Source organism: Nycticebus coucang, chromosome 12 (assembly GCF_027406575.1).
Source record: "Nycticebus coucang isolate mNycCou1 chromosome 12, mNycCou1.pri, whole genome shotgun sequence".
In the NCBI taxonomy this organism is placed as follows: Eukaryota; Metazoa; Chordata; class Mammalia; order Primates; family Lorisidae; genus Nycticebus; species Nycticebus coucang.
This window is the reverse complement of record NC_069791.1, coordinates 18356314-18381510: the sequence shown is the minus strand read 5'-3', so window position 1 is coordinate 18381510 and position 25197 is coordinate 18356314. Positions and strand designations below refer to the sequence as shown.

The following is a 25197-nucleotide window of genomic DNA, read 5'->3' as shown; positions in this document are numbered from 1 at the left end:
GCCACTGTACCCTGCATAATAACCATAATATACACCACTTGCCATTTTTAGGAAGCATAATGAACTTTCCCACTCCCCTGCCTTTGAACCTGCTCTAAGACACTCTAGCTCAGTGGTTCTCAAACTTCCTAATGCCACAACCCTTTAATACAGTTCCTCACGTTGTGGTGACCCCCAATCACAAAATTATTTTCATTGCTACTTCATAACTGTAATTTTGTTATTATGAATCGTAATGTAAATATCTGATGTGCAGGATGTAGTTAGATGACCCCATGAAAGGGTCGTTTGACCCCAAAAGGGGTCACCACCCACAAGTTGAGAACCACTGCTCTACCTGTTTTTCATCTCATTGACTCATAATACTCCTTCAGATCTCAGTTCTTCCTAATAACTCAAAATATTGTTTATGCATACCACTATTTCAGAATTATGGCAGAAATTCAACCTGGAGCTTATATGCAGTGATTGCAGCATCCAGTTTATAGGCACTCCTGTGACAAAGCTGGCCAACTATTGGGCAACTCTGCCCTCGTACTTATACTCAGATGCCAAAATCTTAAGCTACATGTTATCACATGGTAACCTACTCATCTATGTTGTTTTCAGGTATTTCCTATGCATGATATATGGAAGATGTGTCAAAAATCACCCCCAAACCTAGTGTCCTTACTCAAAGCTTCACATTCATATCTTTCATTTTTTAACTTTAACTTATCTATATTTTAAGTGTAGTCTCTTGGTCAGGTGCGGCGGCTCATGCCTGTAATCCTAGCACTCTGGGAGGCCAAGGCGGGTGTATTACCTTAGCTCACAAGTTCGAGACCAGCCTGAACCATAGCAAGACCTCCTTGCTAAAAAATAGGCGGGCATTGTGGTAGGCACCTATAGTCCCAGCTATCTGGGAGGCTGAGGCAAGAGAATCACTTGAGCTGAAGAGTTTGAGGCTGCTGTGAGCTGTGACACCACAGCACTCTACTGAGAACAAAGTAAGACTCTTTTTTTTTTTTTTTTTTTTTGGTTGCAGTTTGGCCGGGGCCGGGTTTGAATCCGCCACCCTCGGTATATGGGGCCGGCGCCTTACCGACTGAGACACAGGCACCGCCCACAAAGTAAAACTCTTGTCTCACAAAAAAAAAAAAAAAAAAAAGTAATTTCTCATTGTGTAGTATATTAATAAAAAAGCACATATACATATAATCACAAATTTTAATACTTTCAAAACTATATTTTAATATAATTAGTTTCTTTTGTAATCCTTACAACGTACTTATGCACTTAAAAATATCCTGGGAAGGGCTCATCAGGCAGCTAACGGGGTTCATGGCACTGAAAAAGTTTCAAATCTCCAGGCTTCTTAAAATTCTGGCACTAGTGTATAAATTATCATTATAAGACATACAAAAATGTAGGTCAGTTTCTGCCATCAAATATTATCCTACTGATAGTCCAACTTGGGCACCAGAAAGAGCTGGTTAATATCATAGGACCAAGTTTTAGTTATATATTGTCATCAACCAATGGATTCAGTGATAGCAGTTCCATTCTGTTACATGCATATACCCATATATCCTACTGACTGTCCAACTTGGGCACACCAGGAAATAGCTGGTTAATATCACTAGAACAAGTTTTAATTATATATGTCATCAACCAATGACTGTAGTTCCATTTATACACATACACATACATATATAAGGTGGACATAAAGCTCATGTGTAATTTACTATGCTAAACAATTTTAAATTGCACATGAACTTTATGTCCACCTTGTATATGTATATGTGTGTGTGTGCATAAAATGCTTCAGATTAAGACTTTGCCTGAAGCGTTCTGAGACTAAAAATAATTTTCAAATCAATGATCCAGAATAACATACATGAAGCAACTAGAGAATAAGTGTTAAATTACATAGTGCCAGACTATTAAAGTGAGAAAATATGTTCCTGGTACTACGCCACAGGTACATACACATACCACACACACACTTTCTCTTTCCCTCCCTCTCATTTAATTTTAAACGCTCAAGAATATATAAATTTTCATTAATTGTCTAGATAATATGCCAATTGTTAGTAAATTTTCATCCTGAGCATCATTAAAATCTAATACTTACTTCTGAATCTTCAGATAGGCCATAGCTCTGTTAGCTGGAAGAAGAGCATTTGCGCCATCTGCTGCTATCCCTCGAGTATAGCATTCGATTGCCCTTTCATATTTCCCCTCTTTGAAAAATGCATTCCCCTAATTATTTTGGAGAGAAGCATGGAGAAGAATTTAAAAATTACGAAAAAAAACTGAGCTCAAAACTGATAATAAACTACAAAGATATTCATCAATATTATTTCAGGAAAGTACATATTTATTGTTAAAAATCTACACCATGAGGTATGTTTTAGAGTCTGCTAGTATAGGCTTTTTTTTTAAATGACATTATTCTGTTTTTATTACTAAAAAAGAAAAAATACACACTACTAGATTAACTTTGTGGCATTCATCATAATTCTAGTAACATTATGCAAAGCTTAAATTTAAATATTTTAATAAAGACCCAAAAAATATATATCTTTTTTTTACGGTTGGGGATTCATTGAAGGCAAACAATATATATCTTTAACTATATTAGGAGCTGTACAAAAGAATTTCATAACTCAAGAAAGAATACATTTCCAGGGTTGCACAGCCCACTCTTCAGTAACATTAATACACCTAAATATAAGGTAAATTAAACTATACAGGAATTTGTATACTTGATTTCTTTTTTTTTTTTTGTAGAGACAGAGTCTCACTTTATCGCCTTCGGTAGAGAGCTCTGACGTCACAGCTCACAGCAACCTCAACTCCTGGGCTTCCGCGATTCTCTTGCCTCAGCCTCCCAAGCAGCTGGGACTACAGGCGCCCGCCACAACGCCCGGCTATTTTTTTGTTGCAGTTTGGCCAGGGTCAGGTTCGAACCCACCATCCTCGGTATATAGGGCCGGCGCCCTACTCACTGAGCCACAGGCGCCGCCCTGTATACTTGATTTCATTGTAGAATTTATTTTTGATCAGAGTCCGACATATCACAATCAATAATCATCTATTCTTTATACTTAAATGTTTCTGTAATTATGTTTTTACATAAAAGCTATCTGTTCCCTATATTTAAATGTTTCTGTAATTGTGTTTTTAAAAAATTTATATGTTATCCACTCTGGGAAGCTGAGGCAGGAGGATCTCTTCAGCTTAGCAACTGGAGACCAGCCTGAGCAAGAGAGAGACCATATCTCTACTAAAAATAGAAAAATTGGCCAGACACTGTGGCAGGCACCTATAGTCCCAGCTACACAGGAGGCTAAGGCAGTAGGATCCCTTGAACCTAGGAGTTTGAGACGGCCGTGAACCAGGATGATGCCACGGAACTGTAGCCTGGGTAATAAAGTGAGACCCTTGTCTCAAAAAAAAAAAGAAAAAAAACATATATTATCAATTGCTGAAATTTTAACTGGTAGGTTACAGAAGTTTTAGTGTATTTAAATTCCAGTTCTTACTCAAGTAGAATTTTAATATTAGAGAAGACAGAACTTAAGAAACTAAGAGGAAGCATTCAGCAAAACATAGTATGTTGGAATCCCTTTGGAAAGATTACCAGATCTTTCTCTGAAACAGCCTGCTGCTTATTCTGTTGATCTTCAATATGCTTTTTCTCCCCTTCAGTTGACTTAATCATTGTATCAGCTTCCTTTGGATACGAATTTTCTTTGGATGTTAAAGCCTAGGAGACATAGCAGTCAGCTAAAATAAAACAACGCAAGATGCAAAAATATTTGACTTCAAAATGTGTAACTCACACACATTAGATTTTCTGCCACATTTCAAATTAATAACTAAAATAACATTTGCTGCTCTAATTCAAAATCTTTCTACTTATGGAAGGAAAAAGCAAAAAAAAAAATCTACATAATATATATGCTTATTTTAATTAAAATAAGTAGTATCTACTAAAGGTAGTTGTTCAGTAAATAAAATTTCTACATAGACCAGTAGCTATTTTAGGAGCTATTTTCAAACAAAAAACAGTTAATTAAGACCACATCACCAAATTTCTCAAATTTAATATTCACAGTTGTTATTTGACCTAAGATAAAATACAAAATTATACAAAATAATAGTTCATAATTATAATCAAGTTGTTATTATTTACCAACAGATTTTCCATAAACATTGTCTTTTTTTTTTCTTCAACATTTCAACAGTGGCAAAACAATTATAACTTTAATTTTAAGGCAAAGTGAAAGGAATATGTAACTTCTCAGGAACATTAACTGATTTTATACTTAGGTATTAACTATTATTTTATTGTTAAAAAAATCAACATTGTTTTTGCTAAAATATAAACTATAAAGATGGAACAACTAAAAAGTAAAAACTCAGGGAAATTACCCAAAGTTTAGTTACCATAGGAATTGGTATACATGCCAAAAAAAAAAAAATCCACAGAATAAAACAATTCTGTCATTTAGAAAAAAATACAACAATTCTAAAGATCTCAGCCAACTTTTTCAAATGATCAAAAAAGGATCTTTAAACACCATTACACTACCTCTAGCTTACAAATTCATTTAGCAAAGCTCTATAGTACAAAGAATTAAAATTAGAAAATCTGCATATTAAGAAATTTATCATATAAAATCTATGCAAAAAACTTCAGTTCATCAAATAAAGGTAGTAACACATTTAATTTAAATATAGTTTACCTGATTAATTTTCCTGAGTTCATTTGTTGCTTCAAAGTTATTTGGTTCCAGTTCTAATACCTTTTCATAATCTAAGTAAAATTGAATATAAACAATTTTTGAAAGATTAGCTATCATAAAATGTGTACAAAACAATAACCGTTCCCTTCACGCAACAAATAGGTAATTATCCTATGGCAAAATAAAGGGCTGACAGAATCTTGTGACAAACCACCTTCCTTCACAAGCCCCAGGAATGATACTTGTTATCACAAGTTGTATATCGTAAAACAAAACAGCAACAAAATCCAATTAAATATCAGCTCCATTCAGATTTCATAGCTTAAAATACACCAACCTATATTATGAAGTAATAGAAGGCTTAATTACATAAAATACATAAAAATAAGCTAAAGGCTTAATTAACCTCCTCCCTCATAAATGCCAACAAGAGGTTTTAATCTCTATTTCACAAACAAGAAACTAAAAATCAGAGAAGATACTGGCCACACAGCTAGTACACAGCAGAATAAGAATCCGAGCTAAAGTCTGGTTGGAGGTAAATACTCCTTCCAAAACATCAATGTATCTTTTGCAGAAATCAGGTTTGTAGAATACAGAACATAGAAAAGTCTCTGAAGTAAAAATTTTTACTATTTACTATTCTTTGTATGCCATTTGTTACCTTAAACTGCTAAAAAAAAAATAATAATAATAATTTAGGTAATCATGATTAGAAAATACCTTTCTTGGCATCCTCTAACTTTTGCAAAGCAAATCGAGCAGCACCTCGTCTGGCATAAGCCTTTGTATAACTTCTATTCAAGGCAATTGCTAAATTACAATCAGACTCTGCAACAGCAAATCTGCAATTACAAAAATTCAAATAAAGGAAGTTAATAAAAATAGTTTACCAACCAGGCATGGTGATGTGAACCTAGTGACCAAAAGATCACTTGAGACCAAAAGTTCAAAGATAGTCTGGGAGACATAGAAAGACCTCCGTCTCTTAAAAACAAAATAATGTATTAAACCAAAACTTTCAAAATTTGCTTCTGAAACTCCTGAAGAGGAGGTTTATTTCTCAACAGAAGGCATGTTTCCTACCTCTTTTTAGTTAATTAAACCTAGTAAAAGCAACACCAGCATACCTTGGAGATAAAGTAAATTGAAAACCTTCAACAGTGTTCCAGACCACTATTAAGCAAGATACATAAATCTGGTTTTCCAGTACAAGCTGCAGGAAAAGTTATGTTTACACTACAGTCCGTTAAGTGTGTAATAGCATTATGTCTAAAAAAGTGTACATAACTTAAAAATACTAATTGCTAAAAAAAATACTAACAGTCACCTGAGCCTTCTGTGAGTGATTATCTTTTTGCTGGTGGAGGGTCTTGCCTTGATGCTGATGGCTGCTGAGGGTACTTCCTGGTTGCTGAGGTTGGGGTGGTGTGGCAATTTTTAAAAACAAGACAAGGAAGTTTGCCACATCAATTGATTCTTCCTTTCACAAAAGATTTCTCTGAAGTAAGCAACGCTGTTTGATAGCATTTTACTGATAGCAGACTTTTCAAAATTGGAGGCAGTCCTCTCAAATCCTGTCACTGCTTTATAAACTAAGTTTATGTAAGATTTGAGTTTCGCTGGTTGTCATTTCAATAGTATTCACAGCCATTTCCACCTCAAGAATCCATTTTCTTGGTTCATCAATAAGAACCAACTTCTCATCCACTCAGGTTTGATCATGACTCAAATCATGGTAGCCAGTGACTCACATCTTCAAGTTACACTTCTGGCTCTCTTGCTGTGTCTATTTCCACTATAACTGCAGTTACTTCCTCTACTTAAGTCCTGAACCTCTCAAAGTCAACCTGTTAATGTTGACATTTTCACCTCCTTCCACGAACCATGAATGTTCTTAATGGCATCTAGAATAGTAATTCCTTTCCAGAAGGTTTTCAATTTACTTTGCCCAGATCCATCAGAGGAATCACTGTCTATGACAGTTAAAGCCTTCAGAAATGTATTTCTTAAATAAGAAACAAATGTATTTCTTAAACAAGACTTGAAAGTCAAAATGATTCTTTGTTCCATGGGCTGCAGGCCAGAAGATGTCTGTTGGTAGTCATTAAAAACAATTCATCTCCTTTGTATACCTCCATCAGAGCTCTTCGGTGACCAGGTGCACTGTCAACAAGCAGTAATATCTTGAAAGAAATCTTTTTCTCTGAGCAGAAGGCCTCAACAGTCGGCTTAAAATATTCAGTAAACTAGGCTAAAAGCAGATGTGCTATTATCTGGGTTTTGTCGTTCCATTTATAGAATACAGAGTGGATTTAGCATAATTATTAAGGGCCCATTTTCCAAATGGTAAATGAGCATTGGCTTCAACTTAAAGTCACCAGCTGCATTAGTGCCTAATAAGAGAGTCAGCCTATCCTTTGAAACTAAGCACTGACTTCTCCTCTCCATGAAAGTCCTAGATAAGTAGCTCAGTGAGTAGGGTGCCAGCCACACACACCAAGGCTGGTAGGTTCAAGCCCGGCCGGGGCCTGCTAAACAACGACAACTGCAACCAAAAAGCAGCTGGACGTTGTGGCAAGTGCCTGTAGTCCCAGCTACTCAGGAGGCTGAGGCAAGAGAATGGCTTAAGCCCAAGAGTTCGAGGTTGCTGTGAGCTGTGACGCCACAGCACTCTACCAAGGGTGACATAGTAAGACTCTGTCTCAAAAAAAAAAAAAAAAAAAAAAAAGGCATAAGAAGATAGCATCTTCTTCCAATAGAAGGTGGTTTCATCTACATTGAAAATCTGTTGTTCAGTGTAGCCACCTTCATCAATGATCTTGGCTAGATCTTCTAGATAACTTGCTACTTCACCTTCCACTTTTATGTTATGGAGATGGCTTCTTCCCCTAAACCTCATGAACCAATCTCTGCTCTGCCAGCTTCAAACTTTTCAGTTGGTAAATGAGCACATACTGTTGGAAAAATGGTGCAGACAGACTTGCCTCATGTAGGGCAACTTGTGAAAAAATGCAGCATCAGTGAAGGGCAATTAACCAAACTATGCCTATAATTCCTTATTATTTCAGTTGTTTTTCTGTAATTCTTTTTTTTTGTTTGTTTGTTTTTGTTTTTCTGTAACTCTTAACGGTGAAACATTAGTAGCATCCTTTCAATATAAGGAACAAAGAATGCTCATTATCACTCCTTTTTCACACTATTATACTAGAGGTCCTTATGAATGCGGTTTCACAAGAAAGAAACACAGGTAAAAAGCCTGGAAATAAAAAAATGAACTGACTTGCTCATATGATGGTATACACACAAAACTCACAACAATCTAGAGACACTCCCAGAAATACTGGAAACTTAAGCAAGGTGGCTGCTTTATTATAGACCAACAACAAAAAACAGAAAAAAATTTAACAAAGATGTACAAGACACAGATGCAAAAAATTGTAAGACTGTTTTCAAGGACATTAAAGATGATATTAAGTGGAATATTTCACATTCGTCTATATAATAAGGCACAAACATATAATTCCAAACTGACCTATAAATCCAACCACTTCTAATCAAAATCCCAACAAGAAGTTTCAAGGAATCTGAGATGATGATTCTAAAATTTACATGGATGAGCAGAAGTCCAACAATACCCAAGACATTCCTGATGAATATAAGGTAGGAGAACACGCCCTAGACCAAAGAGCAAGACTTACTGTAATTGTAATGCTACAGTAATTAAAGATGGTGTGCGATGGGGCGACGCCTGTGGCTCAAGGAGTAGGGCGCCGGTCCCATATGCCGGAGGTGACGGGTTCAAACCCAGCCCCGGCCAGAAATCACAAAAAAAAAAAAAAAAAAAAGATAGTGTGAGATGGATGTAGGGACAGACAATAGGCCAATGTAAAAGAATTGAGAGATGAAGAAATCATCCAGGCAAACGTGCCATACGACAATGGTGGCGTGAAGGCCCACGGTGAAACCATAGCTGTTCTATCCTCTTCCACACAGGACAGTCGTATGTTCATACAGAAAAAATGGAAATTGGAATCCTACCTTCAGCATATGTGAAGAGACCTAACTGTGAAAAGGAAAACTTAAAAAGTTTTAAAAATATAGGAGACTATTAAGAGCTCAAGAAGAAAAACATTTTTTTTAAAGTGGTTATCTTTTTAAAAAATCAAACTGAAATATATTAAAACAAAGAATTTGTGGTCATTAAGCTTCTATAGAGAAAGACAAAAAGACAAGAAGACACCATGGGGAAAGGGCCAAGGAAGGGGAAGGGGGAGAGGTTTTGGTGGAGGGAGGGTAATGGGTGGGGCCACATCTGCGGGGCATCTTGGAATGGGTACAGGTGAAACTTACTAAATGCAGAATACAAATGCCTACATACAATAACTAAGAAAATGCCATGAAGGCTACGTTGAACAATTTGATGAGAATATTTCAGATTGTATATGAAACCCGCACATTGTACCCCTTGATTGCACTAATGTACACAGCTATGACTTAACAATAAAAATAAATAAATTAAAAAAAAAAAGACTAGCCGGGCGTTGTGGCAGGCGCCTGTGGTCCCAGCTACTCGGGAGGCTGAGGCAAGAGAATTGCTTAAGCCCAGGAATTGGAGGTTGCTGTGAGCTGTGTGAGGCCACGGCACTCTACCGAGGGCCATAAAGTGAGACTGTCTCTAAAAAAAAAAAAGACAAGAAGACAGTTACAATGTGGGAGAAGAATGTTATTATGAATAATAACCTAGGGATTCACATCCATAATAAAGACCTCATAAAAAAACAACAGAAAAACAGCCTGACAGAAAAATGGCCCAAAGACAAAATAGGCATATCACAAAAAAAAAAAGAAAGAAAAAAGTGGTGAATATACATATAAGATGTCCAACCTCAATAGTTAGGAAATGCACATTAAGACACAATGAAATGCCATTTTATAGCCACTAGATTGAAAACAATTAAAAAGCCCAATTATATCAGTATTGGTAAGAGTATGAAATAGCATTCTTATACACTGCTAATGAAAATAAACTTGAACAAATAACTTTTTATTTTTTTTTAACAAATAACTTTTTAACTCATCCCCCTATAAAGCTAAACATCTGCACACCTTATGACCCAACACCAAAAATGTACAAAAATGTTCACAGCATCACTGAAATAAGAAAGGAAAGAACAGAGGGTGAGATGGAGGGAGAGGAAGAGAGGGGGACAGGGACAGAGGGAAGGAGGAAGGGGAAAAAAGGAAATTCAGCAACAAGAGAATGGATACATAATGATATTATATAACAGTGAAAATGAGTGCTTCATAGCTATATGCAGCAACAAAAGTGACAGAAATAGAAATAATACCGGAAATATAAAGGTAAGCCACAGAAGACTACATATAGCACCATAAACTTTCAAAGCTCAAAAATAAGTTACACATTATTTAGGGTTATATACACATATAAAAACCCTTTTTAAAAATCAAAAGAATGATATGGGCGGCGCCTGTGGCTCAATGGAGTAGGGCGCCGGTCCCATACGCTGGAGGTGGCGGGTTCAAACCCAGCCACTGCAAAAAAAAAAAAAAAATCAAAAGAATGATAAATATACAATTCAAGACAGTGGTTAATTGAGAAGAAGGCAAGAGACAGGATATGTGTACAAAAAGGAACACCAGGCGGTGCCTGTAGTTTAGTCCGTTAGGGCGCCAGCCACATACACCTAGGGTGGTGGGTTCAAACCCAGCCCAGGTCTGCTAAGCAACAATGACAACTCCAACCAAAAAATAGCCAGGCATTGTGGCAGGTGCCTGTAGTCCCAGCTACTTGGAAGGCTGAGGCAGGAGAATCACTTAAGCCTGAGAGTTGGAGGTTGCTGTGAGCTGTGATGCCAGCACTCTACCAGGGCAATATAGTGAGACTCCATCTCAAAAAAAAAAAAAAAAAAAAAAAAAAAAAAAAGACAAGAAAAGGATAACAAAAAGGAACACTGTGGTAGCTTCAAAAACAATACTAATGTTTGGGTTTCTAAGTTGGGGGCTTGGTTTTTTTGGGATTACTTACAATTATTCTTCATAAGTTACATATATTGATATAAAAATTATAGCTATCAAAAATGTAAATACTCCCCTAATTTGTAAGAATATTAACATCATAAGCTTTCAAGACCCAAAAATATGCTATTTAAACAGCAAAAACTGAACACCAATGTAATTTGTAATTGCAATTAATTAAAACAGTAAGAGTGTCTTTTGTGATGGCATTTGTCTTTTAAACAATCCTTTAGGTTGGGTGTGGTGGCTCAGGCCTATAATCCTAGCACTCAGGGAGGCCAAGGCGGGTGAACTGCTTGAGCTCACGAGTTTGAGACCAGCCTAAGCAAAAGCGAGACCCTGTCTCTACTAAAAATAGAAAACTGAGGCAAAAGGATAGCTTGAGCCCAAGAGTTTGGGGTTGCTGTGAGCTATGATGCTACAGCACTCTACCCAGGGCAACAGCTTAAGACTCTGTCTCAAAGAAAAAAGAAAAAAAAAAAAAAAAAAAAGCCTCTAGGTCAGTAATCTATAATAGAAAGGTAAAATGATAACATGTTTATGCTCTTCAACATTAAGTATATATTTAAAAGTTATTATGAAAAAATAAAATGTTGAAACATTTTAAGTTTACCATAATGAAGTTTTTTGGCTCAAATAGGAGATAAATGTCTATTCAAGACAATGGAGGGACATTAATTTCTAAAAATATCCAATTAACTATTTTTTCTTTTACAAATTAGGTAAAAACATAATTACTTGATTTTTAAAGGACCAGCTCAGTAAAATGAGCTATAGGAGCATGGGGTGAGTGCTGAATGTTTAAAATGGCTTAAATAAAATAAGAAAAGGGAGTGAGCTATAAGGATTTACAGTTGAAAAGAATGCAATAGATTTTCAATCTGTCCCCCACATTTCACAACAAAGATGTTTTTAGAAATGAGTCTCCACACACACATGAAACACACACCAGGTGGAAGTTGCTCACTTTTTCAATCTGAAGAACGCTGACGCTCTGTTTGTTGGCAGCACGGGATTGTACGGATCAGCATCCATGCCTTTTGTGTAGCATTCAATTGCTTCATCATATTTTCCTTGTTTGAAGTATTTATTGCCCTGAAACAGAAGAGAAATAACCAAAATGGTCTTTTCACAAGTGCTGACATTCACTACAGTTGACCTCTGAACAACACAGGTTTGAATTGCGTGGTACATTTATACGTGGATTTTTTTTCAATGAAAGTTATGGGGCGGTGCCTGTGGCTCAAGGAGTAGGGCGCCGGTCCCATATGCCCGAGGTGGTGGGTTCAAACCCAGCCCCGGCCAAAAAAAAAAAAAAAGTTACACCTCCTCTCCCTCCTCCTCTGCCACCCTCAACAGCAAGGCCAGTATCTCCTCCTCCTCCTCTTCAGCCTTCTCCACGTGAAGACTGTAAGGATGAAGTTTTATGATGATCCACTTCCCCAAAACGAACAGTAAATATATTTTCTCTTCCTTATGATTTTCTTAGTAACATTTTCTTTTCTCTAGCTTACTTTACTGAAAGAATATAGCATATAATACATTATAACATAGAAAAGATATGTTTTGGGGTTTTTTGTTTTTTTTTTTGGCTGGGGCTGGATTTGAACCTGCCGCCTCTGGCAGATGGGGCCCGGCGCCCTACTCCTTTGAGCCACAGGCGCCGCCCAACAAAACATATTGACTATTTATGTTATCAGTAAGGCTCTGGTCAATAGTAGGCAATTAGAAGCTAAGTTCTGAAGGAGTCTAAAGTTATAAACAGATTTTTGGCTGCGTGAGGAGTCAGCAGCCCTAACTCCCACATTGTTCAAGGGCCAACTGCAGTCACTATATAGGTACAACCCAAGAACCCCAGCAAAAAAATGAATAAAATATCTAGCATCATACTTTTTATTGATGATACTGACCCACGAAAATGTAACCCAAAAAAGCCATCAAGATGAAGTCTAATTTCAAAAGAGTTCCACCTGTGTGAAAGAGATATATAGCTGGTTTTATAATAGTAAGACATCCCTCAGGGAAGTGGCCTGTGACATGAAGGAGTGGAATACACTTATGCCAAGAATCATACACTAATTTCAAGTTACTTCAGTCTACTACTAAAAACCCTGGAACAACTCCAGGTACAGTCCAAGCACTCTAGATGTAATAACTCACTTCATACTCACAGCAACCCACTGAGGTTTAATAATAATTTCACAGCTGAGAAAACTGAGACACAGGCAGTTTAAAGAACTTAAGGCGGATCTGAACCCAGGTAGCCTGGCTCCAGAGCATGAACTAACCACAGTGCTATAATGCCACCTGAGAGGGATACAGCCGATAACAATACTCTCTACATAATATTCAAGAACTTTTAGGAACCACATGATTTTCTATATATCCTGCCTTCCTTAAGCTAACCTAAAGAGTACCTTTTCTTTTAAAGCAAGAGCCTTTTGTGAATCTACATGAATCCCATCTTCTTCTGACTCTGATTCTTGAGACAGAGAATCATGGGTACTATCTTCTTTGTCAAGCTCATCAAGAATACCGTCCTGAAATTAAAAGTAGAACAGTGCTCATAATTACATGATCATTGAAAAAAAGACATGAAAAAATACACTCAAAAGAACTTAAATTGTTCCAATCTAAGGACTACAGTCCTATGAAAGCAATCCAAATAATCTCTCAATGTTAAGATTATATCCTGAGGAAAAAAAAAAAACAGGATTCAACCCATTTAAAGAATCTGACTTTGAACTCATAAAGTAAGCTACATTAATAGAGTTTACAAATCACCCCTAAATCACAAACTATCAGCAGTGAGGTATTATGGCTTGACATCAGAGAAGTCTGCAAATAACCCTAACATAATTTAATTGGCTACTACTATAACTCAGTAGCAGAGAAAGGTTTTATTTTTAAATCTGAGCTCTCAATCACTATGTTATAGTCTCTCTCAGTATATTCCAAAATATAATATGCTAGCTCTGTGATCTCCAATCTCTTTTGACTCACCCTCACTCCTTTCAAATAAACAATGTCAGAGATTATACCAGGATGTTTAAAAATTATATTTTTTATATATACAATGAAAGAATAATTTTAATAAGATATTTTAAATCAATAAGCATTAGTTTTCAGTAAAGCTCATTTAGACACAAACTTTAATCATTATATATACAAAATCCTTGCTGCTTTTAACACACTATTTTAAGTTATTTACATAAGAAAAAACAAATTGTTGATAAACGTAAAAACGATTAGTTTCATTGAATGAACATCAAAACTTGGTCTGAAATTTAGCTAAGTGCTTTAGCATGAAGATTCTAGAAATACCACCAGCCCACCAACATTACTAAGATTATCCAACATTGCTCAGCTGACAGGTACTAACAGCAGTGAAGAGCAGCTGCTCAGATCTGAACCAGAATGGAATGGTACGTAAACATCTGTATCTTGAAAAAGGCACTAAAAGGACACTTACAAGCAATGCAGCACAATCACAATGTCACTGTCCATAAAACAGCAGTTCAATCAATTATCTGCTGAATGAGTAAATGACTGTGTAGAAAGCATCTCTATAAGAAATCATCTGAGACCATGTATTTCAGGAAAGGGCATTATAAGAAGACACCAGCTTATAAAAAGAAATAGGCAAAAGTCACAAAAAATGAAGGTAAAGTATGTAATAAAATTCAGTTGAGAATAAATTGTACGTTCAAAAAGTATTATTTCCAACAGCAATAAATTCCAGCCCCCAAATTTTACTTCTCTTATACTGGGACAGTACTGTAGCAGATGGCAAACTGTTTAAATAACAGTCCCAGCTATCTTGAGTCATTTAGCCTTGGTTTCATTAAGAAAAGTGCAATACAACTGGTTTGGAAAACTTTTCTAAAGCTAAATGTATACATAAAATAAGACCCAGAAAAACCCCTCTTGGATGCTTGTGGCCATCAAGAGACAAGTACAAGAATGTCCCAGAATGAGCACGAATGAGACCCCATCTCTGCTAAAAAAAAAAGTAAATAAAAATAAGTTGGGCATTGGGGCAGGTGCCAGTAGTCCCAGCTACTCAGGAGCTGAGGCAGGACTGTTTGAGCCCAGGAGTTTGAGGTTGCTGTGAGGTAGGCTGACTCCACAGCACTCTAGCCTGGGATAACAGTGATACTCTGTCTCGAAAAAAGAAAAAAGAGAAAGAATGTTCATAGCGAGTTTATTCATAATAGCTCCAAACCAGAAAAACCCAAATGTGTATCAAGACAAATTGTGAAATATTCATACAATGGAATTATGATCACCAATGGAAAAAAACGACTGCTACTTACAATAGGGATCAATCTCAGATAATGACAGCAAAAGAAGCCAGACACTAGAATGTATACTGTACAATACACTTATATGAAATTCCAAAACTGACGAAGTATCAGTATGAGAGGTCAGAACAGTTCTACTTTTCAGAGGTCATCAACCAGAAGGGAAGCTTCTGGAATGCTAGAAATGCCCCTGATCTGGATCTGAACCGTGGTTTCACAGCGTGTAAGTGAGCAAAAATTCAGGAAGCTGCATACTTAAGATTTTTGGACTTCATGTATGTTTTAACTCAGTAAAAATGTTAAACAGAAAAATGCAAAGAAAATAATAAATGGAAATCAGAATAATAGTGGTTACCTCTGGGGGGCAGAAAATGGGATAGGAAAAAAACAGACCAGTGGCTTCAACAGTATTAGAAAAATTCTCTAAGTTAAGACAGCAGGCTCATATGTTCATTCTATTATGTTTTAGAACATACAATTCCACCATTCTTTTGCACGAATCAAATATTAAAACACTTTTAAAAGGATCATATATTCCAAATTTGGTTATCACACCCTCCAAAAATTAACCCTTAAAGAAGGTCAAAATCCAGAATAAGGCCGTCAACAGTTTCCCTTCACAGGCTGATGTGACCATGGCTGCTTGGAATTCTGAGGCAGAGCACTGGTGGTAATTGTCTAAATACACTATATGACATGTGTGCAAGATAGAAGTCCCACATTTACTATCCCAGTCTAGAAGGGTGAAGCTCATCTTCCTGGGATCAAGACAGGCCTACTTTTATTGTCATAACAGTGCCAGCCCTAAGCCTAGACACAAGGGCATTCTCTTTAAGCAGTATTCCACAAGTGCTTCAATTCAGTCTATAAGAAAAGATATCAACAGCATGGGTTTTTTCTAGGAATACCTTAGCATTTATCTGTGTAAGGGTTAGAGAAGGTGGGAAGGAGGGGATGGTAAGACTATAAAAGAGTGGCACAAAGGGAATCTTTGTGGTAATGAGGCATTCTTTATCTTAACTGCAGTGGGGGTTACCCAAACCGACATAGGGATAGAATGGTATAGAACTAAACACATTGTACCAATGTCAATTCCCTGTTTTTGATACTGTACTACAGTTAAATGTAACCAGTGGAGGAAACTGTATGAAAAGTACACTAGATAAATAAATAGTTAAGTTTTGCAAAGAGAAAAAAAAAGAAAGAAAGAAAGCCGGGCGCGGTGGCTCACGCCTGTAATCCCAGCCCTGTGGGAGGCTGAGGAGGGAGAATCGCTTGAGCTCAGGAGTTCATGACTCGCCTGAGCGACAGTGAGACCCCCGACTCATGAAAAAAATGGAAAAACCCAGCCGGGCGCCGCGGAGAGCGCCTGTAATCCCAGCGGCTTCCGGAGGCTGAGGTGGCGGGGTGCCCGCAGCCCCGAGTCTGAGGTTGCCGTGAGCTACCACGCCCACTGCACTCTGCTCAGGGGCATAGGCTGTCTCAACAAAAAAAAAAAAAAAAGAAAAGAAAGAAAGAAAAGGAAAGGAAAGAATCCTGGCTGTTTTATCAACCATTCACTGAAAAAGGATTAGAGTGGGGAAAAAAATCTGGTTAACTTAAGAGCTATGTAATTAAATTTTTATTGCACATAGTCTATATGAGAAAGACACGAGCAATAAGAACTCTACATTATTTTTCATCTAACCCATGACTATTAGCTAATGCCAAGAAAACTGTATACAAATATTAAGAATAAGAAGCAAATGACCAGATTAACATACCACATCAAGTTTTGCCCATGCTTCATAATCGTAAGATTTTATCCTGTTTTTTGTATTTTCCTCTTTGGTTTTTTTGGAAGGTTCTTTGGCTTTGCCTTTCTTCTTTTTCCTAAAATTCCTATTTCGAATAGGAGGTAAATTCTAGGGAAGAAAAAAACAGTTTTGTACACTCTGCTCTATTTATATAACTAGCTATGTTTAAAATTCTCACTAAATTATATTTTCAAGTAAGAAATAATTTTTAATTTCAAGTATTTAAAAATACAAATTTACCATCCACTTATCATAATTATGCTCAAAAAGTTTAATTCATCCTTTCATAAACATTGAACATTGTTCAGTCACAAGAAAAGTATTACCTGAAATTCTAATAATACCTTTTATTTATAATCCAAAATTCAAACCCCAAAACTACCTGATCTTCAGCCTTAGTACAATAAATTAGCAGTAGAACAAAGGCAAATTGAACTGCTTCCACAATATCGTGTATAGTACGGAAGACCTAACCTTATTTAAATGCACTGCCTTAAAAAAAAATTGTATTTTTATGCCAATATGGTATGTTAATATATCCTTAAAAAATAACCATACATATTACTTCTGTGCATACCCACTTCACACAACCATCCTTTTAGCAACTATTCACTAAGCCTTAAAATGTTTAAAGATAGTTAATCTAATTATTACAAAGACTTTTTAAAAGGCAGAATTTCTAAAAATGTTGACAGTGAAGCAAATCACTTCGATGTCAGTATTTTACAAAACATTTTTAAAAGGTTCTTCTTTATTTTAAAATAAATAACTTTGCTGGATGCTTACTTAGGAATTCCTTTAAAAAAGAAAACTCCATGACAGATTAAGGACTTCTCAACTCACCTCTTCAGGAACACCGTTCTGCCTTCTCAGTTCCATATCCTTTTGTTTAATGTCTTTCTCCCAGTTCTCTAAATCCCTCATGAAGTCTTGTAATTCTTCTGCGTTTTGTTTCACTTGTAATTGTAATTCTATTGCCTTGTTTGTTGAAGTCATTCTGGCTGGCTGCAGAGTTTTGAACCACCACCTCTGATAAGAATTAAATGAAATTATTTGGTTTAACCTTACTGAAACCAAATTAATGATATTTCACCATTTGGAAAATGGTCAAGAGATACATGACAGAGCAGAGCTTAAAGTGATGCTGAATAAAGAAAATATCGAACGCTTTTTAAATGAATCAATCATTTGTTGAATAGACGAATGACAAAGACAAGTTTGAACATCCTTGAAATGCAACATGAATGAAAGGCAATGGAAAGAAAACCACTGAAATTAGCAAGTGGTCTACGGTAGCAAATAGGGGGGTCGTCTCCAGAGTTTAAGTATATCCCAATATCTCCTCTCCTTTATTCCTTTTTCTTCCAACATTTACTGATCTTCTTTCACAGGGCCTGTGAAAGGCCCTGTGTAAATAATATCTAGGGATGCAAAAACAATTAAGACAAGGTCTGTGGTCTAGTGGAGATGAAAAAAAAAATAATAATCCAAGTATTGAGTAACAAAATATTATGTTAGGCAGTTCTCAACTTTGGTACTGACATTTTGGGCCAAAAAATTCTTCGATGATGGTTGGGGGGAGGATGATTGATGGGATTACACCTACAGTGCATCTTACAAGGGTATTTGGGAAACTCAGTAAATGTAGAATATAAATGTCTTAACACAATTAACTAAGAAAATGCCAGGAAGGCTATGTTAACCAGTGTGATGAAAATGTCAAATGGTTTATAAAACCAGTGTATGGTACCCCATGATCGCATTAATGTACACAGCTATGATTTAATTAAAAAAAAAAATTCTCTGATGTAAATGTGTGCCCTAAGCATTGTAGAACGACTGGCAACATCTCTACCCTCTCCCGACCAGGTGCCAGAATTATCCCCTCCCCTCTTGGACTGTGACAACCAAAAATTCTTCCAGATATTGCCAAATATCCCCTGGGAGCAAAGTTACCCCTGAGAACCCTGTGTTATAGGTAAGTACATATGCTATGAAACTGACCACAAAGGACAGGCATCAATCAGATGGTAGGGTGGTAAACTCAAGAAAGGAGCCCTCACAGACGGTGGGAGTTTCGTTGGGTTTCAAAAGGGGCCAGCCTTGTGACTAACAGGGAGGAGTGGGCAGGTAGAGTGAAGGACTGTGATGGAGAATGAATAAAGCGGTTAAAGATCCTGCAATTCCAGGCCATGAGGCTTGGCCAATATTCCAAATGCTATATGAAGGTATGGAGGTAGTAAAATAAAAAGGACTTGATGACTGAGGAGTTCGAGAGCAGAGAAAGACTCAAACAGTGGCCTAAATGTCTAGCTTGAAAGCCTGGTAAGATTAGTAATGCCATTTGAGTCAAGAGATACAATTTTAAAAGGAAGAGTTTTCAGAGTTGGAGATCAAATGAAAAATCAGATTATTTCAGTTTAGGACATGCTGAATTTGACTGCTTATGAGGACCATTGGGACAGGAGATATCTAGTAGGCAATTACATAGGAAGGGATACATTTGAGTGTGTCACTAGCATAAAAGTGGGCACTAGAATCATGGATTTGGTCATTTTAACCATTTTTACTATTGGGAAATGGGAGGAGCCTGGAGAATACTGATATTTAGGGAAACAGAAGAAGATCTCTTAGGAAAAACTAGGCAGTAGCACCTAGGCAGCTGGCAGGAAAATAGTGATAGTACATTCTATCACAGAAAATCAAAGAAAATGAATCCAAAAAGAGAGCCAGTGCCAAATGCCACGGAGGTCATAAATACTTTATATTTGGTAATACAAAGATTGAGAGTTTTCGTGGGATTTTAAAAAAAGAGTGGATAACAGAACCTTCTCTGATGAAAACAAACATGTGAAAAAATGCTCATTGTCCCTGATGGTCAGAAAAATGCAAATCAAAACCACCCTGAGATATCACCTAACCCCAATGAGAATAGCCCTCAAATTAGAGCTCCCATTTGCGCCTGCAATCCCATTACTAGGCATCTACCCAGAAGAAAAAAAAAAACATTTTATCTTAAGTACATTTGCACTAGACTATTTATTCTAGCTCAATTTACAACTGCCAAAATGTAGAAACAACCTAAATGCCCACCAATTCAGGAATGGGTTAACAAACCGTGGTATATGTATACCATGGAATACTATTCAGCCATTAAAAAAGATGGAGACTTTACATCTTTTGTATTAACTGGGGTGGAGCTGGAACACATTCTTCTTAATGAAAAAGCAAGAATCCAACATACTCAATTCTAATATAAAGCCAGTAGATAATCTATTACACACCCACATAATAGGAAAGCTCAAATCAATTCAAGGTGGCGGTCCGGGAGCAAGGGAGCTGGGAGAGAGGAGAAGGAGAGAGGGATGGGGTGTTCCCACTTAGTGGGCACAATATTAGGGTGGATGGCACACCTCTTGGGGGAGGGACACAATCATAGGAGGGACTTTACCTAACAAATGGAAACATTGTAACCTGATTCTTTGTACCCTCAATTTTTAAAAGTGGAAATGAAATGAGCTAAGTAAATAAAATGATACGGGGTTAGAATAAATTTGCCTACCTAGTTTCTTGTACCCTCAATGAATCCCCAACAATAATAATAAAAAAAAAAAGGAATAAATGTGCCTTTAATAATGTAAGTAAAGCTTGTTCTTGAGTGTAATCTGGGGGGAAGAGCAACAAAGTGAAAGAAAATACAGGAAAGAGGCTGGGGGTGGAGGAGGCCGAAGTCCTCAAAGATGGTGGAAGGAGATTCAAAGCTTAACAGGGACAGGAGGAAAGTTAAGGTGGGAGAGAAAGGATTTGTTTAGGACAGTTAAAAATATTTCACTACGGAAGAAAAAAGAGTTGCAGGGCATTTAGGTTGTTTCTACATTTTGGCAGATAGGTAATACGATCCCCAGCCTCAACAACTAAACTAAGTTTAAGCTTCTTTCGGCAGTGTCCACCTGTAATCATTTATGTCCATCTCATTCAGAAGCAAAACTAGTACAATGCTCTGCTAGGGACTCAAAACTATGAATAAAAAGCTCAGCAAGCCAAAGAGATGTTGTCAGAGATTGGAAGTGTTTCCATTTCACCTATCCCCTTTGCTGCTCTCGCAGGCCTGAATGCTCCCCCAGAATCTGCGATGAAGCGGGGTGGCGGGAGGCAGGCAACCAGAAATTCGCAGCGCCTGGGTCGTCACTCGTACACCCAATACCCCGGCAAACACAGCACACCCATGCCGACAGGGGGCGGCCCCACCGCGGTCTTCTCCGGAGGGTGGCTCTGTGGGCCCGACCACCATAAATCGCCCAATGCCCCGGGCGGTGGGGGTGGAGGGTCCAGGAGCAAAGCAGAACGCCCAAGCCCGGAGGGCGCAGCAGGGCGAACCCCTCCCGGGAACGCGCTCCCGGGGCTCTCTTCCCTTGGATACCACTCCCGTGGACACCGACGCGCCGCCCCAATGCCGCCCCTCCGCTACCTGCTCCCTTCCGCTCCGCCTCACCGGCACCCACGGTCACGCACCCTCCTCCCACTAGGAGACCCGGGGTCTCGCCGGCTGCTCCAGGCAGCAATAACCGTAACGCCAACTCACCTGCCCGGGCCGTTAGCGCCCGCTCCGCCGCCGGGCCAGACCAGCAGCAACTCACGCCGGGCCCCGCCTTCCTGCGCTTTCCCACAAGCCCCCTCGTGCCCTCGCCCCGCCCCCTAGATCGTGGGCTCGAGCGTGCGCAGAAGGTCAAGTTCGTGATTGCCTGCCCCGGCTAGAAGCGGCTTGGTGATGAAGTGTGCAGAGGAGGCGTCTGACCCTTTCGCTTTCTTCCAGTGCAGTTAAACTTCACATGCGATAACCCAGAGATTTCAGGGTCATCCTGACTTTCCGATCCACAAAACAATAGAACATGGACTATTTCCTTGGACTTCCCTTAATTGCAGCTCTAATATTTACCTCGCTGGTGTCTTACTAGGTCATGACCTTTGTGAGTATGAGAATCATGTGAGAAATGCACTGTTTTCTTTTTGTTGTTGTTGTTTTATGTACTGTTTTTTCACCATAAACAGACTAACGTAAAACTTGTAGCCCTGGCAATTTTACGGGATGTTTTTCTCCTTTAAGTACTTGGATTTGTCAAATCTGACTCCTTGAGCATTTGACAACTGAAACACTTTGCTTTGCCTAGTGTATCTTTCTTTGAGTCTTTTCTTTTCTTTTTTTTTATTCTTTTCTTGATGTGTGCCAGTATTAAGATCTGTCCTTAGATATGCTCTGGCTTACAGAGAGCAAAGACTATGAAGCTTTTAACACTTTTCGCTTCTGCTTCCTGTGTGAAGGGAAGGAAGCTCTCTCGAGAGAAGGCTGCCTTTACAGCAATAGTTTCATGCGGTGACAACTCTAAAATTGTAAAACAAAAATAACTTTAGAAGTCCACAGAAACAAACACAAGCAAACAAAACTTTCAATTTGAAACAGCTCTATGATCACAAACATTATCCTCAAAATCCAGATCAGTGGTTTTCAAGCTTGATTAAACTTTGAAATCTCACACACAGAGGGACACTGGTGTCTGGGTCCTAGCCCAGAGATTCTGACTTAATCAGTCTGGGGTGCAACCTGAGCATCAGAATATTTTAAAGCACAGAATACAACTGTACAATTAAGGCTAAGAACCAGTAACCCAGTCACTGAGTTAATGAAAAACTCAGGTCCTGGAGGTCCTTGCTCACATCTTCCCCATTGTTTAATTATTGGTATCTTAGTGTTTTAAAGGCATAGCAGCCAAATCATGAAGTACATCATCAAAATATTTACTAATGGATTTTTTTAGTTATGTCAGCGAGACAGATAACTGACTTTTAAAAAGAGTTTCTTACATATTTTAAAATTAATAACAGTCTTACCACTAAACAAAATTTTAAAAATTAATAATGCATCATTTTTTAAAAGATATTGTTCATTGATGTTTGTAACAAAACCAACTACATTTGATATATTAATTCTGGGACAGTTGATTGAAATAAGAGATAAGGGGGTCAGCTGGATGCTCTAGTGAAACTTTATAGATCTTTAGATGATCCTTTATTTCTGTGTCTCTGTCTCTCTCCTTCTCTCTCTCAAACCACAGAATAATCTGAAGGTTACTTAGTGAATATAGAATCAAAGTGAAAAGCATTAACAGAGTGGTCTTGATGGTCATCATCCCCTAATTCTGAGGCTCCTGTTGTCCCACAAAAAAATGTGCCAGTGTTGCCGGCCCTCTGTCCTGTGAGCTTAGACCCAGGCTATCTTAAGTTCTTTTCCAGATTCCACACAGAATTTCCCACTTCTGTTGAAAATTGCCTTCAAATGAATTTCAACAAGATTGGTAAATCTTGCCTTTATTTTATGTCTCTTTTATTCAGTTATTTGCTTTTACTGACCATAAACCCCAGTATCTCAATTGAACTTATTGCTAATATCTGAATATTAGCAATATTTCAGAGGACAATTTCTTTATGTGTTTTATATGTTGAAATTCAAATAGTCAGTGGAAATAAACATGAATGTTTGTTATTATGACAATAAAATGCTACAATTAATTATTGTGAATAGTGCTAATTTATATCTGTTAGAGGTAAGAATTCACCTCTAGCTATCAGTGAACTCAGCAGAACCAGTAAGTTTGAGTCAAAGGGAAAGCAAGACTCTGGGGTAATGGAAAATGAGACAGCTGGGACTCCAATGCAGCAGAATAGAAGTAAAGTTTATTTATTTATTTATTTTGAGACAGAGTCTTACTTTGTTGCCCTTGGTAGAGTGCCATGGCATCATAGCTCACAGCAACTTCAAACTCTTGGGCATAAGCAATTCTTTTGCCTCAGCCTCCCAAGTAGCTGGAACTACAGGTGCCCGCCACGATGCACAGCTATTTTTTCAGAAATGAGGTCTCACTTTGGGTCAGGCTGGTCTCAAACCTGTGAGCTCAGGCAATTAACCCACCACAGCCAAGAGTGGTAGGATTACAGGTGTGAGCCACCCTGCCTGGCCGAAGCAAAGTTTATTTAAAGTGAAGAAAATGAGTATAGGTAAGCATAGACTTTTCCAGGAGAGTTCCAGGGGACTCCCCCTAGCGAGTGAGATGAGACACCACACAAAGTGCACCAACATAAGCACTTTCATCCCAATTCCTCCTGTAAGAGGAATTCTTAAGTATCTGTAAGAATTCCCATTGGTTCCCCTTAGACCTTTGAGCGTGCTCTCCTCAGTTGCCACATAAATCCAATTTTCTTTACTCTGTGTCAATAGTTACTAAGTGTTAATTTACAAGTGGCAGCATCTGTTAGTCTTATGATGTTCTGTGACAGGGATCCTTATCTTTGTTTTATGGGGAGATCCTTATCTCTGTTTTGGGGGAGGGGATCATTCATGGGCTTGAGGTCAGATATCTCGGGCTGGAAGTTACATTTTGCAGGAACAGCACCTACTTGGTTAACTATGTCACACGCCCCTCAAATTCCTTGTTCCAGGGCCCTTTCTAACTCTATTGTGCAGAAGGCCATAATTCCTTCCATCTACCTGTAGCCCCTTTCATCCCTAATCAATATCCAAAACAATTTTATATTTCAAATGGTGAAATAAAGATTCTGAATAGTTAATATAAATTATTAGCTAAGTAACTTTAGGAAGAAAATGTATAAACCTTGGAGCTTCCAAACTGGTATGAGGTTTGCCTGCATGTGACAGAAAACCCAAAATGAGAGTGGCTTAAACACAAGAGATTATTTCTGTCTCCTACAAGACTGACTATAAGAAATCCCCACACACAGCTTCACTCTTTCTTCCCTGCTCTGTCATCCTCAGCACACAGCTTCGCTTGTGGTACAGGGTAGCTGCTCAAGCTCCAGTGACCTTGTCTGAAATCCAGCCAGCAGAATGGGGCAAGAGTTGGTATAATGACACCAGCTGCCCTTTCAGAATATGTCCTCGTACATGCCATTGGCACATGGACACCTGTTTGCAAGGGTTGCATAACTCTCTGCAGTCATGTGCAAAGAGTCTAAACTCCTAAAAACCAGCAGTTCTATGAATAAGGAAGGGGAGGAGAGAGATATTGAGGGGCAACCAGCAGCCTCTGTCATGGGCCTTAATTAGTACTCTTTAAAAGAGTAATAAATTCAGAAATGAGGTGATACTGGTAGAAATCCAGACTCTCTATAACAGGAGGAAAAGGGTTGAATTTTGCAATCCTGATTCTCCTGCTTACTAGGAAGGTGGCTTATAGAGCCTCAGTTATCTGTATAAAATGGATGAAGTGGTGAAGATAAAATTATCTACCAGGTTATGAAGGATATGGTCAG

The 25197-nt window shown here is 37.9% G+C and overlaps 1 protein-coding gene across 2 annotated transcripts in view; it reads right to left on the bottom strand.

Moving 5' to 3' along the window:
- The window catches only part of RPAP3 (RNA polymerase II associated protein 3), a 38327-nt gene extending 16807 nt beyond the window's left edge, over nt 1-21520 (bottom strand). Inside the window, exons 1-9 of one of the 2 annotated variants that reach the window (XM_053556970.1) lie at nt 21458-21520; nt 17719-17880; nt 16843-16983; nt 13193-13315; nt 11743-11870; nt 5460-5581; nt 4737-4807; nt 3629-3754; nt 2117-2244 (exon numbers count right to left, since the gene is read on the bottom strand). In XM_053556970.1, the coding sequence (XP_053412945.1) occupies nt 2117-2244; nt 3629-3754; nt 4737-4807; nt 5460-5581; nt 11743-11870; nt 13193-13315; nt 16843-16983; nt 17719-17871 (992 nt within the window). In that variant the 5' untranslated portion in view covers nt 17872-17880; nt 21458-21520. Of the gene's footprint in view, nt 1-2116; nt 2245-3628; nt 3755-4736; nt 4808-5459; nt 5582-11742; nt 11871-13192; nt 13316-16842; nt 16984-17718; nt 17905-21457 lie in introns of both variants that reach the window. The other variant, XM_053556969.1, reaches the window with a different exon arrangement.
- Nucleotides 21521-25197: the final 3677 nt, after the last annotated feature.